At 28.5% G+C, this 13390-nt stretch overlaps 1 protein-coding gene across 1 annotated transcript; it reads right to left on the reverse strand.

Moving 5' to 3' along the window:
* Positions 1-8488: 8488 nt before the first annotated feature.
* On the reverse strand, positions 8489-12908 carry LOC114381998 (protein trichome birefringence-like 19). The gene is made up of 2 exons (XM_028341227.1): positions 12282-12908; positions 8489-9435 (listed from the first exon to the last, which is right to left on the reverse strand). Exons 1-2 carry the CDS (start codon positions 12771-12773, stop codon positions 8626-8628), a joined length of 1302 nt encoding a protein of 433 aa, XP_028197028.1. The 5' UTR covers positions 12774-12908; the 3' UTR covers positions 8489-8625.
* Positions 12909-13390: the final 482 nt, after the last annotated feature.

Genomic DNA, 13390 nt, shown 5'->3' on the forward strand with positions numbered 1-13390 from the left:
TCTCGTCCTTCTTCAACAATGTACTATTTCATATAAGTAAAAAAAAGATGTCTTGTATCTTGGATTTAAATATAAGCAAATATAATTAATTTCATTTTTATTTAATTATATCATTCTTAAAACATCATTCATTTAATTGTAATTCTATTTTTAATGACTTTTTTTTATTGATGATAAAAGTTCGAATGAAGGACATTTTAACAATAATTTTATTTTTTTTACTTAATATTAGTAAAACTAAATAATATCAATTAACATTTTTAATTAATACGAAATTAATTATTTTTGCTTATATATGAGTTCAATGAGAGTTTTTTTACAAGTAACATATCTTTCCCTGTAAACTTAAACATGTGTTATCAACTCAATTATATTCATTGAATATTTTAACACACTATTGAAATTTATGAAAAATTTTAATTTTATAAGTCTTACTTGTTATTCAATGAACATCATTCTTGATTTTAATTTATAGGTTTGTACTCTCTCTGGTCCCGCAAGTATAAGAAAAGAAAACTTTTAATCAAGAGTTAGTTAATATCATTTAATTGTATGAATCTTATTTAAAATATATATTTTTTTAAAATTACTCTTTTTTAGAATTTGATATTAAGAATAAAAGAAAGAGACTAGAAATAAATTAAATCTCAATTAAATGAAGAGGTATTTTAATAAAGTTAAAATATGTTTTTATTCTCATAAATATGCAAATGTTCAGAACTTGTTCATGTAAAAATTTTAATATATTTTTCAATTCGTCCTTAGAAATTAAGTTGAAATGTGTCATTTTTGGATTATAATAAGGTTTAGACATCCAAACTTATGCACATCTGTTGTATACTACATTATCCGTTGTATGCATATCCAATGTAAGAAAATATCACATATACATCATTTATGTGCATAACAGATATGATCCACCGAAAAAGTCATCATCATGGTAGGTTTAGATTTACTCGAGCATATGTTTGAAAAAAAAATATTTCAATTTTACGAAAACAAAAAACATATTGAAAATTTTACAAAAATTTTAAATGTTTTCATATATTTATGAAAATAAAAAATATATTTTAACTTTTTAAGAATATCTCATTATATAAAATAAAATTAGTTAAAATTCACCGATATTTGAAACCAACACCCAACTCATTTTTTTCTTCATCTTACCGAACGAAATATAATACAGGAAATGTTTTAAACAATTTTTACAAATCCTTTTTATTAAGAAACTATTTCGGCTTACATAGGATGACAAGTTAGTACTTGTGAAAGATGAAATTGTTATTTCATTTTAAACACGAAGTATGTATATAGGTAGACGGGTAAATTTTGCACATATACGTTTACCTTATTATCCAATTGCATGGGTGTTTGGGTTATGTTGTTGGTTTATGGTTATTGATACGAGATAGTTAGTATAATTTAACAAGTTTTCTATTTTTTAGTTCTAAAAACATGTATAGAAAAAAATTAACAAGAAAATATTTTTCCATTAAGACAACTTTCAAAATAAAATTACCAAACGATTTTTAAAATTTTTCCTCAACAACAGATTTTTAGAATTGATTTACAAACTATTTTTTAAAAATTAAAAGACAAAACAAAATCAAACAAGATTTTAAATCTTTGTTTTGAAAATCAAATTTCCCTTTTATTTTCTTTCCAATTGTTTCTACCAAACAAAACATATATTGTTATTCATATTTTTTTCCTTTCTATTTTTTTTTCTCTTCCAAACATACCATTTCTCTACAATTCGGCTTTAGTTAATTCCTTTCCAATCTCAAATTAAGTCCAGGAGTTAGTAAACAGAGTCAAATGACTTAATTATTTGTACCTGCTAAACAACTTTAGCAAGCAAGTGAAAAAGAATAATAAAAAGTATGGCATGCTTGTTGATTAGATTGATGTAGGCTTGCCAACAAAACTTCTGAAATCTTTATTTTAAATTTGCAGATTGCAAATGGACTCTAAATAAAGCGGAACTACGCTAATATCTGTCCACTAAAGTTATATTATAATCTCAAATAATATTATATAAAAAAATGGTGTTCTCTAGTTTCAAGTTAAGTATTTGCACTCTTTTGTTAAGGTGGCCATCGGAATTCTTTTTTCCTTTTCTTTGACTCGTCTAGGAGTAACCTTGAGACCCACACTTCATCTTTTATATATATATATATATATATATAAGTTTGGGTAAATTGACTTCTTTAAGTTTATTAGGATCAAAGTAAGTCTCAAGATGCATCAATAAAAGTTCTCATATTAGTAAGAGAAATTAAACTCATCTTTTTTAAATAATGAGTTTGATTCTTATTAACTGAACCAAACTTTATTAGTGTATGCATACAGAAATCCTGAATACACACACAATAAGCATAAGTTTCAATATGACAACAAATGTTTTTCTTTTCAAAAATAATTATTTGTTTAAATGTCTTAAAAAATTGACAAAAGTAATACTTTTAAATTAAATATAATTAAACATGTAAAATTGTACCTATACAAATTTTAATTTCTTATGCTCGTCTATTTCTAATTAAACTTAAATAACCTCTTGATTTCTATAAAATAGGATGTTTTCAATTTTAGTTCTTTAAAGTTTTTTTTTTATTTTAACGAATATTAAAATTTGTTTAAAAAATAAAGATTGAAATGATAGATTAAATAAAAATAAGAGGTTGATAAATTAAAAATTTCTAAGACATTTTCATAGAAAAAAAAGTTATTAAATTTTTTTTTATTAAAAAATAGCTCCTAAGTTAAATAATTATTTGGTCCCAAAAATTGAGGACCGCAGAGAAGCTGAAAATATGAAAAAAGACTATATATTAGCATGATTGTAATGTCCTTAACTTTATAATACAACTATCAATCATCTCCAGTCCTTTTTCATCGAGTGACAGGCACTGCAAGTTGGATGTAGGCTACGAAGAGAAACGGATAACCTAGCAAAAGCAAGTTAGAGCAGTTATAAAGATTGTTTATAAAGATTTGAGAACCATCCATACATGATATTTGATAAAGTAATGTACGTGAAATTCTCACATTTGAATTTTAAGACCATGTTCATATCACTCATGTTGAACAAAAAAAATGAAGTATAGAAACTAATGGTGGTAATTCAATTCTTATAAAAGTAGTGCAATTATATTTAATTTGCAGGCATCAGATTCTGCAGTAAGGACAAAGTAGTAAGACAATAGTACCTTTTCATCCTCGGTAGGTGTCTGGAACATGTCACACTGCAGTGAGCAGTAGTAAAAATACTTGAACTTGGGCAAACCTTGTACTTTCGATGATCTCACACAGGGACACGGGAACGTAAGCTCTACATTTGCTCCTCTTGGATCTGAATTATCCTCTGCAACAATTCCCATCAATCCATAAGGCCTATTCCAATCTGGTCATTGATATATAAAACCAAACTGCTGCCATTGATTCCCCCAACCCATCAATCCATAAAGCAAATTCCATTGATTCCCCCAAACTGCTGGCAGACCATAAGGCCTATTTCAATCTGGTCATTGATATATAAAACCAAAAACAGATTATGAGATACAATACAAATAAAAGTGTTATCTCACCAACAATCTCAGCTAGCCCCCTTTTCTCTAACTGTTACAATACAACAATAAGACTAAATGATTAACAACTTCTCTAACTAATTGTTGGGCCAGTTTGGGATCTCTGAGTTGTGGCCCATCCCATTTTGTTCTAATGTAGACCTACTTAATCATTGACTTCATTGGCATGGATCACAAATTTCAGCATCAAAAACTCAATAAATGGAATCAAAAGGGTTAAAAAATATCATAACAGAAGAGATAACAATAAAAAGGTTCCAATCCAAGAACCAAGACACAACTCTCACTTACCTCAAAGGCTAATCTCAAATTTCATCGAAATCTATGTTTACAAAATGTTTAAAGCATCATATTAATATTCCTAACTAAAAATGTCCATTTGGCACAAGAGCCAAACAACCTAAACACCTGCTTGTTAGAATAATGTGACTCATGTGAATTAAGAGCCTAAACTTGATTTAATAAAATAAAGGGACCTATTGACAAATATGAGAAGTTAATAAACTTTCGATAACTAACTTGATGGAAGTTGGTTTATAAAAGGCAAAGGGTTCTATCTCTGTCATAAGCATTCTTCCTCTAATTACCATCAAGAACGTGAGAGGAAAATAACAGAAAGGAAAGAGATAGATTGGGACAAAGAAGATTGAAGAACTTATGCTTTCATGGATCAAGGTAAGTTCTACTTACTTTCAAACTGTGTGAGGGAATCATAAATTTTAAGATCCTTACAATATGCAATAGATTCATTGAATATAAATGTATGAAATCTATAACTAACATGTGGTATCAGAGTATAGGTTATCGAATTTGTGATTCTCCATGAATGATGTTTCTTCCACAAATTGTATGAATCTAATTCCAATTGGAAAATTATTCAAACCATTTTGTTTTTCGTTGTGCATATTATAATTGTTTTCGAGTTTGGAATGCCCTGAATCCAATTTTTGAATGTCTTGAATTGAAATTCAATATCCCTCTCTTACGTCAATTTCAATTCAAAATTGGATAAAGTAATTTGGATTAAATGTATGATAGATTTATAATCACCAAAATGGTCAAATCTTTATGTTTTGTTTAATCCCAAATTATTGAAAATTTATTTCAATTACCCATAGAATGGATGCTAAATTATAGATTATTGGTTTATGGGTTAATTGAAGTTCATTATTATAAGACATTTATGGATCACCCAAAGGTTGATTGATTGTTCTTATAATTTATGGATATGACTGTTGGTAGTATGCATGCATTATTAGTTTTATTTATATATCCAAAGATAATAAGTATTTCTAATTAATGCATATGTCTTACCAAATAATGTTAAAGTTATCAGCATCGGTATGTTTCTTTGTGTATTAATGTATCACCCAAAGGAGAACATTAGTATACATAGAATGTTGGTTTGTTGTTTGAATCTGTATTGTAAGTTCAATTTATGACTCAAAGTATTAATGTTAAGCATGTATTAATTGTAGTATCCCTTCCTGTATCTTTGCATTCTCTTGGTATGTCTGTTTTGATTTTTAATGAGTTAAATTTCTCTGATTGGAGCGAACAAGTTCAATTTCACTTAGGTGTGTTGGATCTTGATTTGGCTCTTCAAGTTGAAAAACCTGCTGCTATTACTGGTGCTAGTAGCAATGAAGAGAAAACTCATTATAAGGTTTGGGAAAGGTCAAACATAATTTGATTGATGCCTATGCACTTGAGCGTAGCAAGTAACATTAAGTATGTTCTTCCCAAAACTGAAAGTGCAAAAGAATTTATGAAATTTGTGGAAGAACCGCTCCCAAACTGCTGATAAGTCTCTTGCGGGGACATTAATGAGTACTTTAACCACCATGAAGTTTGATGGTTCTCGTACTATGCATGAACATGTCATTGAGATGACAAATATTGCAGCAAAACTTAAGTCTCTTGGAATGGTGGTGGATGAAAATTTCCTTGTGCAGTTCATTTTGAATTCATTATTGTCTGAGTATGGTCCATTCCAAATGAACTATAATACCATGAAAGACAAATGAAATGTGCATGAATTGCATAGTATGTTAGTTCAGGAGGAAACCAGACTTAAGAATCAAGGAAACCACTCCGTTCATTATGTGAATAATCAGGGAGTTGGAAAGAAAGTCAATAAGAAACATGGAAAGGACAAAGGATCATTAAGGATTGTCGAGTCCTCTACTAAGATCTAAAAGAAAAATGACAAATGTCATTTTTGTGGGAAATTTGGACATTTCCAAATGAACTGCCTAAAACGTAAAGCTTGGTTCGAAAAGAAAGGTGAGCATAATGCTCATGTATGTTTTGAATCAAATTTAACTGAAGTTTCACATAATACTTGGTGGATTGATTCTGGATGTACAACTCATGTTTCTAATATGATGCAGGGATTCCTTACAACCCGAACCATAAACCCAAATGAGAAATTTGTCTTTATGAGAAATAGAGTGAAAGTTCTAGTGGAAGCTGTTGGGACTTATCGTTTAATCCTTGACACTGAATTTCATTTAGACTTATTTGATACTTTTTATGTACCTAATATTTCTAGAAATTTAGTATCTTTGTCTAAACTTGATGTTGCTGGATGCTCTTTTAGGTTTGGGAATGGTTGTTTCAGTTTGTATAAACATACCTGTATGATTGGATCTGGTACACTTTATGATGGTTTATATAAATTAAATCTTGATAATTTATATGTTGAAACTCTTATGACCTTGCATCATAATGTTGTCACTAAACGTAGTTTAGTGAATGAATGTTCTGCTTACTTGTGGCATAAATGTTTGGGACACATTTCCAAAGAAAGGATGCAAAGATTAGTAAAGAATGAAATTCTTTCAAATTTGGATTTTACTGATCTGAATGTATGTGTGGATTGTATTAAAGGCAAACAAACAAAACACACAAAGAAAGGAGCCACAAGAAGCAACCAACTTCTTGAAATTATACACACTGATATATGTGGACCTTTTAATGTAAATTCTTTTAATAAAGAAAAATACTTTATCACTTTTATTGATAATTTTTCACGTTATGGGTATGTCTATTTACTACATGAGAAATCTCAAGTAGTGGATGCCTTAGAAATTTTTATAAATGAAGTAGAAAGACAATTAGACAGAAAGGTGAAAATTGTCAGATCAGATAGAGGTGGTGAGTATTATGGAAAATATAGTGAAAATGGACAACATCCTGATCCATTTGCTAAGTTCCTTGAAAAACGTGGTATTTGTGCTCAATACACAATGTCAGGTACAACACAACAAAATGGTGTGTCAGAAAGGCGCAATCGAACTTTAATGGATATGGTTAGGAGCATGTTAAGTAATTCATCTTTACCTGTATCATTATGGATGTATGCTTTAAAAACTGCCAAGTATTTGTTGAACATGGTTCCTAATAAGGCAGTTCAAAAGACACCTTTTGAATTGTGGACAGGTAGGAAACCTAGTTTGAGACACCTACATGTTTGGGGTTGTCAGGTAGAAATTAGAATATATAATCCACAAGAAAAGAAAGTGGATGCAAGAACAATCAGTGGATATTTCATTGGTTATCCAGTAAAGTCAAAAGGGTATATATTTTATTGTCCTACCCATGGTACAAGAATTGTTGAAACTGGAAATGCCAGGTTCATTGAGAATGGTGACACCAATGGGAGTGAAGCTTCACAGAATGTGGAGATTAAGGAAGTTAGAGTACAAGTTCCTTTAACTAGTGCTTATACTTCAAGAATTGTTGTTCCTTATACTGTTGAACCACACAACAATCAAGAACAACAAATTAATGATCCTGAGGTTAACAATGAACCTATAGTAGAACAATCACAAGAAATAGTATTAAGAAGATCTCAAAGAGAAAGGAGATCTGCTATTTCGAATGACTATGTGATTTATCTACAAGAGTCAAAAAATGACTTAAGCATTGATAATGATCCAATTTCATTTTCAGAAGCCATTAATGGTGATGATTCTGGAAAATGGTTAAATGCTATGAAAGATGAGCTTAAATCAATGACACAAAATGATGTATGGGACCTTGTAGAATTGCCTGAAGGATGCAAGAGAGTTGGGTGTAAATGAGTCTTTAAGACTAAGCGTGACTCTCATGACAATATTGAATGACACAAGGCTCGACTTGTTGTTAAAGGTTTTACTCAAAAAATGGTATTTGATTATAAGGAAACATTTTCTCCATTTTCTAAGAAAGATTCTTTCAAGATTATCATGACACTGGTGGCTCATTATGATCTTGAGTTGCATCAAATGGATGTTAAAACTGCCTTTTTGAATGAGAATTTAGAGGAAGATATTTATATGGACCAACCAGTGGGGTTCATTGAAGAAGGAAAGGAACACATGGTGTGTAGACTTAAGAAATCAATATATGGACTTAAACAAGCTTCCCGACAATGGTATCTTAAGTTCAATGATACTATTACGTCCTTTGAATTTAAGAAAAACATTGTTGATCGGTGTATATATCTGAAGGTCACTGGGAGCAAATTTATATTTCTTATTCTGTATGTTGATATATGACATTTTGCTTGCAACTAATGATTTTGGTCTATTAAGTGAGACTAAGAAATTTCTCTCTAATAACTTTGAAATGAAAGATGGGTGAGACGGGTTATGTGATAGGAATAGAAATATTCCGTGATAGATCACAAGGGCTGTTAGGCTTGTTGCAGAAATCATATATTAATAAAGTTTTAGAGAGATTCAAAATGGATAAATATTGCACAAATCATATATTTACATCCACATTAAATTAGTTAATTTAATTTTGATATCTTGCTAATCTTATAAATAATTCTTGCTAATCTTATTAAAAATTAAGATGTTTTTCTATTATTATATATTTTTTCTAAATTAAAATCCACTAAGCTAAAATAATTACGAGAATTACATCAATTTAATTAAGCTTCCACTAGTCTTCACTTTTGTGATACGTAGGGAGATAATTATTTTGCATGTGATGGTTTCAAAAAATAATTAGACATACAAAGGATAATTATACATATAATAAATTGTCAATTTGTTTGCACATGATCTCTTTCACTTCTAGTAAATTTCATGTCCTCCATCTTCAGCATTTCTAGTAGAAAATCATTCCATGTGTCTATGGGTCCAGGCAAGCACCAGTGCACACAGTCGTTATAAAGTGTCACTTTTTCATGTGGCCAATGCCCATATCTACTTGGGTGGCCATCTGGTCTTAATAACATTGCTTGTGTGGTGTCAAACAACCTAAATTCCAAACCCTTCTTTCTACCTTCCTTCTTTGCAATTTTGAACTCCTCCAATTGGATCATATATAACTCCAAATTAGTACCTTCTAATCGTATCTCATTGCTCTTAAATGGCTTAGTTCTCACGCAGTGTCCACCTTTGTTCCACGTCCCATTCTCAAAATGAGATGGTGCAAATGTTCTAAGAAATGTTATTCCCTTGAAGTTTTGTAAACTATTGATGGCTTTAAATGCAGTCCTAAAAACTTGTCTGTAGCCATAGTACGTGGTTAAGTCAGTGACATTTTTTAACAGACAGTCACAACATCCAACAATATTTTGTTTCTCATAAAATATCATTGGACGAAAAAACCAATGCCCCGCATTCATGATGATATAGTCAAACTTCTTAATTTGGGTTGCCCATGTCACATCAACTTGATCAAGGTGAAGGTTAAATAGGCCATTGTGACTAGGTCCAATTGAATCTACCATTTTAGATTTCACCAAATAGGGTGTCCAAAAAGCTGCTACGGTGAAGTTATAACTTGGGTACTTCCATTGCCTGAAATAGTCATTTGTTGTGGGTGAAACATCTATGGGCCATTCCACCTAAAATGTTAAGATTTAAGATTAATATGAAAATTTATAAATTATCAATGGAAGAAGAAAAATAAAATAAAATATACATGCACAAGTTTACAAAAGGATAAAACCACGTATCTACAATCAAAATACCCAAATTAAACTTGATTTAGTTCTTTGGCTTGAGAGCACATATAATAGAAAAAGAATATTATTTTTTGAATTCTCCCAATGTTGTTGCTGTTGTTTAACGTAAAACATGACCGTTAATTTTAGGTAAATAAATTAGGAAAAAGAAAGAGATTTCTATTGTGTGTTTGTGGATACATGAACTACGAAATACACTCTATTAAATGCTTTAAATTACTTTAAAATTGTTCTTTAATACCTTTAGATTAAAATTAAACCCTCTATGCACAAATATATACTACAATTTTTTTTAACTGACAGACAAAATTTCAAATATTAAGATTGTTTTTATTTTATTTTAATTTTTTTTGTTAAGCAAAGAATTTATTGAGCTATAATAAAAAAGATTAGTGGATATCTCTTGAAGACACGTCAAAAGATGAGAAGGAAAGAAAGACAAGGAATTGATATATGATATAACGTGATAAAAAGAAAATAGAAAAATGAAATGTGTATCGGGTGCAGGTATGTTTGGGTTGGTGAAGGAATAAGAAATTTTAATTAATAATTTACTGTACATGTTCCACACAAATTTGGTTTACAGGTCTGACAATTTAAATAAAATATTATTGAGAAGGCTTCTTAATTTTTAATAATGATGTGCTTGAGTTAGATCCACAGTAATATTTATGAGAATATTTCAATAAAAAAAATCATTTAAAAAATAAAACCAGATCCATATTAGTGGGCTTTGGTAGGATTCTATAATTATTGTAGACTTAAGGGCTGGTTCAGTGACACGATTGACCTCTTCATATAAATATAAGATGATCATAGACACACATAAAGTTATAGACGGTAAAAACTTTTATGTAATGATTTAATTTTAATTTATTATATATAATAAATTTGTTAATTTTTAAAATAATTATTTTAAAATAATTTAACTGATGATTTATAATTAAATAATTATATAAAATTATTTTATATTATTAAGATATAGACATTAATCTAGAGACACTAGGTTTTGCTCGGAAGTCATAATTAAAGAAAGTAAGAACTAGAATAAAAAACACTAAATTGATTATGTTTCATGTGGCGGGTTAGGGACAGGTAGGACATATAGTATTATATTCAATGCATGTGATATCCAGTAGTGTGTTCGCGTGGTGGTTTAGTTCAATTTTTATTGAATATATAATAAAGATGTAATATTAATTCCAAATCAAATCAATATTTTTTGTTGGATTCGATTTGATTATATGGTTTTTTAATATATTTTTATAATTTAAAATTTACCAACTAAATTTATATAAAAATTTATCAACTAAATTTAATAAAAATATATAATATTATTTTAAAATTGATTTTTTTAATTAAATTTTGTTTAATATATTTTTTTGAAAATTATTATTTTTAATTCTATTTAGTATTAATATAAAATGATATTATATATTTTTTGTTAAATAATAATTTGTATATCACTTTATATTTAGTATTATTTTTTAATAAAAGTATATCAATACATTGTTTTTAACATATAAAACTAAAATAAGCATTTTAGGTATAAAAAAAAGAAAAAATAATAAATTATTTATTATTTATTATCAATTATCACAATAAAATTAATATAAATATAACATGTGATTTGTTCTATTTGAATTAATTTTTTATAATAAAATCTCAAAATCGAACTAAACCAAAAAAAAATTTTAAGATTTTTTATTTTTCAATTTTCTGTTTGAGTGGTTTTTAATTATTTTTTTTAAATTGATTTAGCGAATTACAAACAATTTGATTTAATTTTCAGCATCTCTAATCTCTTGTCTCCAGTGCAAATATTCGATCACTCCTTCTGCCATGCATGTTATATATATATATATATATATATATATATATATATATATATATATATTATTGGTCTAATCTTTAAAAAAATCAAATATGTACTTTCAAAAGTCATGGGTTTCGAGACGACTAATGACTTTTTAAAATAATAATAAAGTATGCTGAAAAATGTGTTCATAATGTGCTTATATCTTATAGGATTATGGACTAGCTAGGTGAACTTTTCCTCCCAGAAAATATAACATTTAAAGTTTATATTAATTAACTGTTTTAAACGAGTATTGAAATTGTATATAAATTTCCCCGTTAATGAATGCGCTAGTTTGAAGCTAAATTAGAGATTTAGAATTGAGGGTTGAAACTTATTGATGACTATTTCTTCTCAATTATGTATATAAGGCATTTCTAATAGTAAAACTTAAGATATCTGCCTCTACTATCTTAGAACATATTAAATTATTTTTTATTTTAAATTTTTTTTAGAGATTAATTTCTTATATAAAATACCTAGACTAAAATTTAACAAATCCAAAATTCTAGTATGTTAGAACATATTAAATTATTTGTTATTTTTAAAATTTTTTAGAGAATAATTGCTTATATAAAATACTTAGACTAAAATTTAAGAAATCCAAAATGCTTATTGGACTTCTCTAACAACAAAAGAAAATAGAAAATTATTTTTTATCTTAAGAAACTCATCAAACATCTTTCGAATTCATTGGAGATGAACTTAGCTTAGTTGAGAAGAATAATAATGGCTTTTCACCAGAGTGAAAACCAGTGCATATAGAATACCATTGAAAGGAAAATGGCATCAATAAATCAAAGAGAAAGACAAAAGCAAATAAAAGAATGATGTGGATTCAGAGTTGAAAAATTGAAAAAAGACTTACCCTTGAAAGGAGGCAAATCAAAGACTGCATATGATTTCTTCCTACTGAGTCTCCAACAAAAGCCATAGATTTCCCCCTCATAATTTCTAGGAAATGAAAGGGGTTGAATATGGGGAGTTCACACTCATTTGGCTTCCACCTCCACTTCATGAACTCAGAATCAGGTCTCCCATACTTCATACAATTTTGGTGCTCATGAATTGCCCAACATGTTGTGTTTGTGTAATATGGTGCCTTTGGATTCGGCACCCATTCCCCACTGAAAATGTCACACTTCTTCACAGATGTTGAAGGCAAGCTTTCTGTCCCATCATATGTAGTTGAAGGCTGCTTATATTTATTGATCTTCAAGAGTGAAGAGTAACTCAAAGGATAACACATTGGGGTGATAGCAAATATAAGTATGGCTAAGATTGCAAGTAAAGTCACTTTTGGGAGCATTTGTGTTGGGGTTTTGTTCCCAAAGAGAAGCTCAATCTTTTGGAACTTCATCTTGTAAAGGGTTGGAGAATATGAGAAAAGAAGAGGGAAATGGGACAGGGTAATGAAAGCAATTTTGATCTATAAATCGTGTGTATAGTGACTTGAAGTTGTCTCTGAGCTGTTTCCTGTTCTGATTAAGTTTTTTTTTTTAACAATTAATCATGTTCATGTATATATGTTGAGATTCTCTACTTTAGAGTTTTGAATTTAGGTTGTGACTAACTAGTCTTTTCAGATAATGGTTAAAAAGTATTTAATTATTTATTGAATATTTTTAATTACTTAAAAATTATTTCACAATAATTGCTAGAAAATAAGAAAAAAAGACAAATTAGTGTTGTTTGGTCTATTTTCAGTCTCTCACTTATTTTATATTTAGAACTACTTTTAAGTAATAAAATTAAATTAAGGACTAAAAATATAAAAAAAAAAATATTTAGAGGGACTGAAAACAATATTGATGCAAACTTAATGGAGGACAAAAAGCCATTAAATTTTTTTATGGACTATAAATTTGAATTTGAAAAATTAAATTATGCGACTAAATATTTAATTAACCCAAAAATATAATTAGAATAAGAGACACCACTAAAAAGTAAAAATGTTTACTCATTTGATTCAAATTA

This window comes from Glycine soja, chromosome 13 (assembly GCF_004193775.1).
Source record: "Glycine soja cultivar W05 chromosome 13, ASM419377v2, whole genome shotgun sequence".
Classification (NCBI taxonomy): Eukaryota; Viridiplantae; Streptophyta; class Magnoliopsida; order Fabales; family Fabaceae; genus Glycine; species Glycine soja.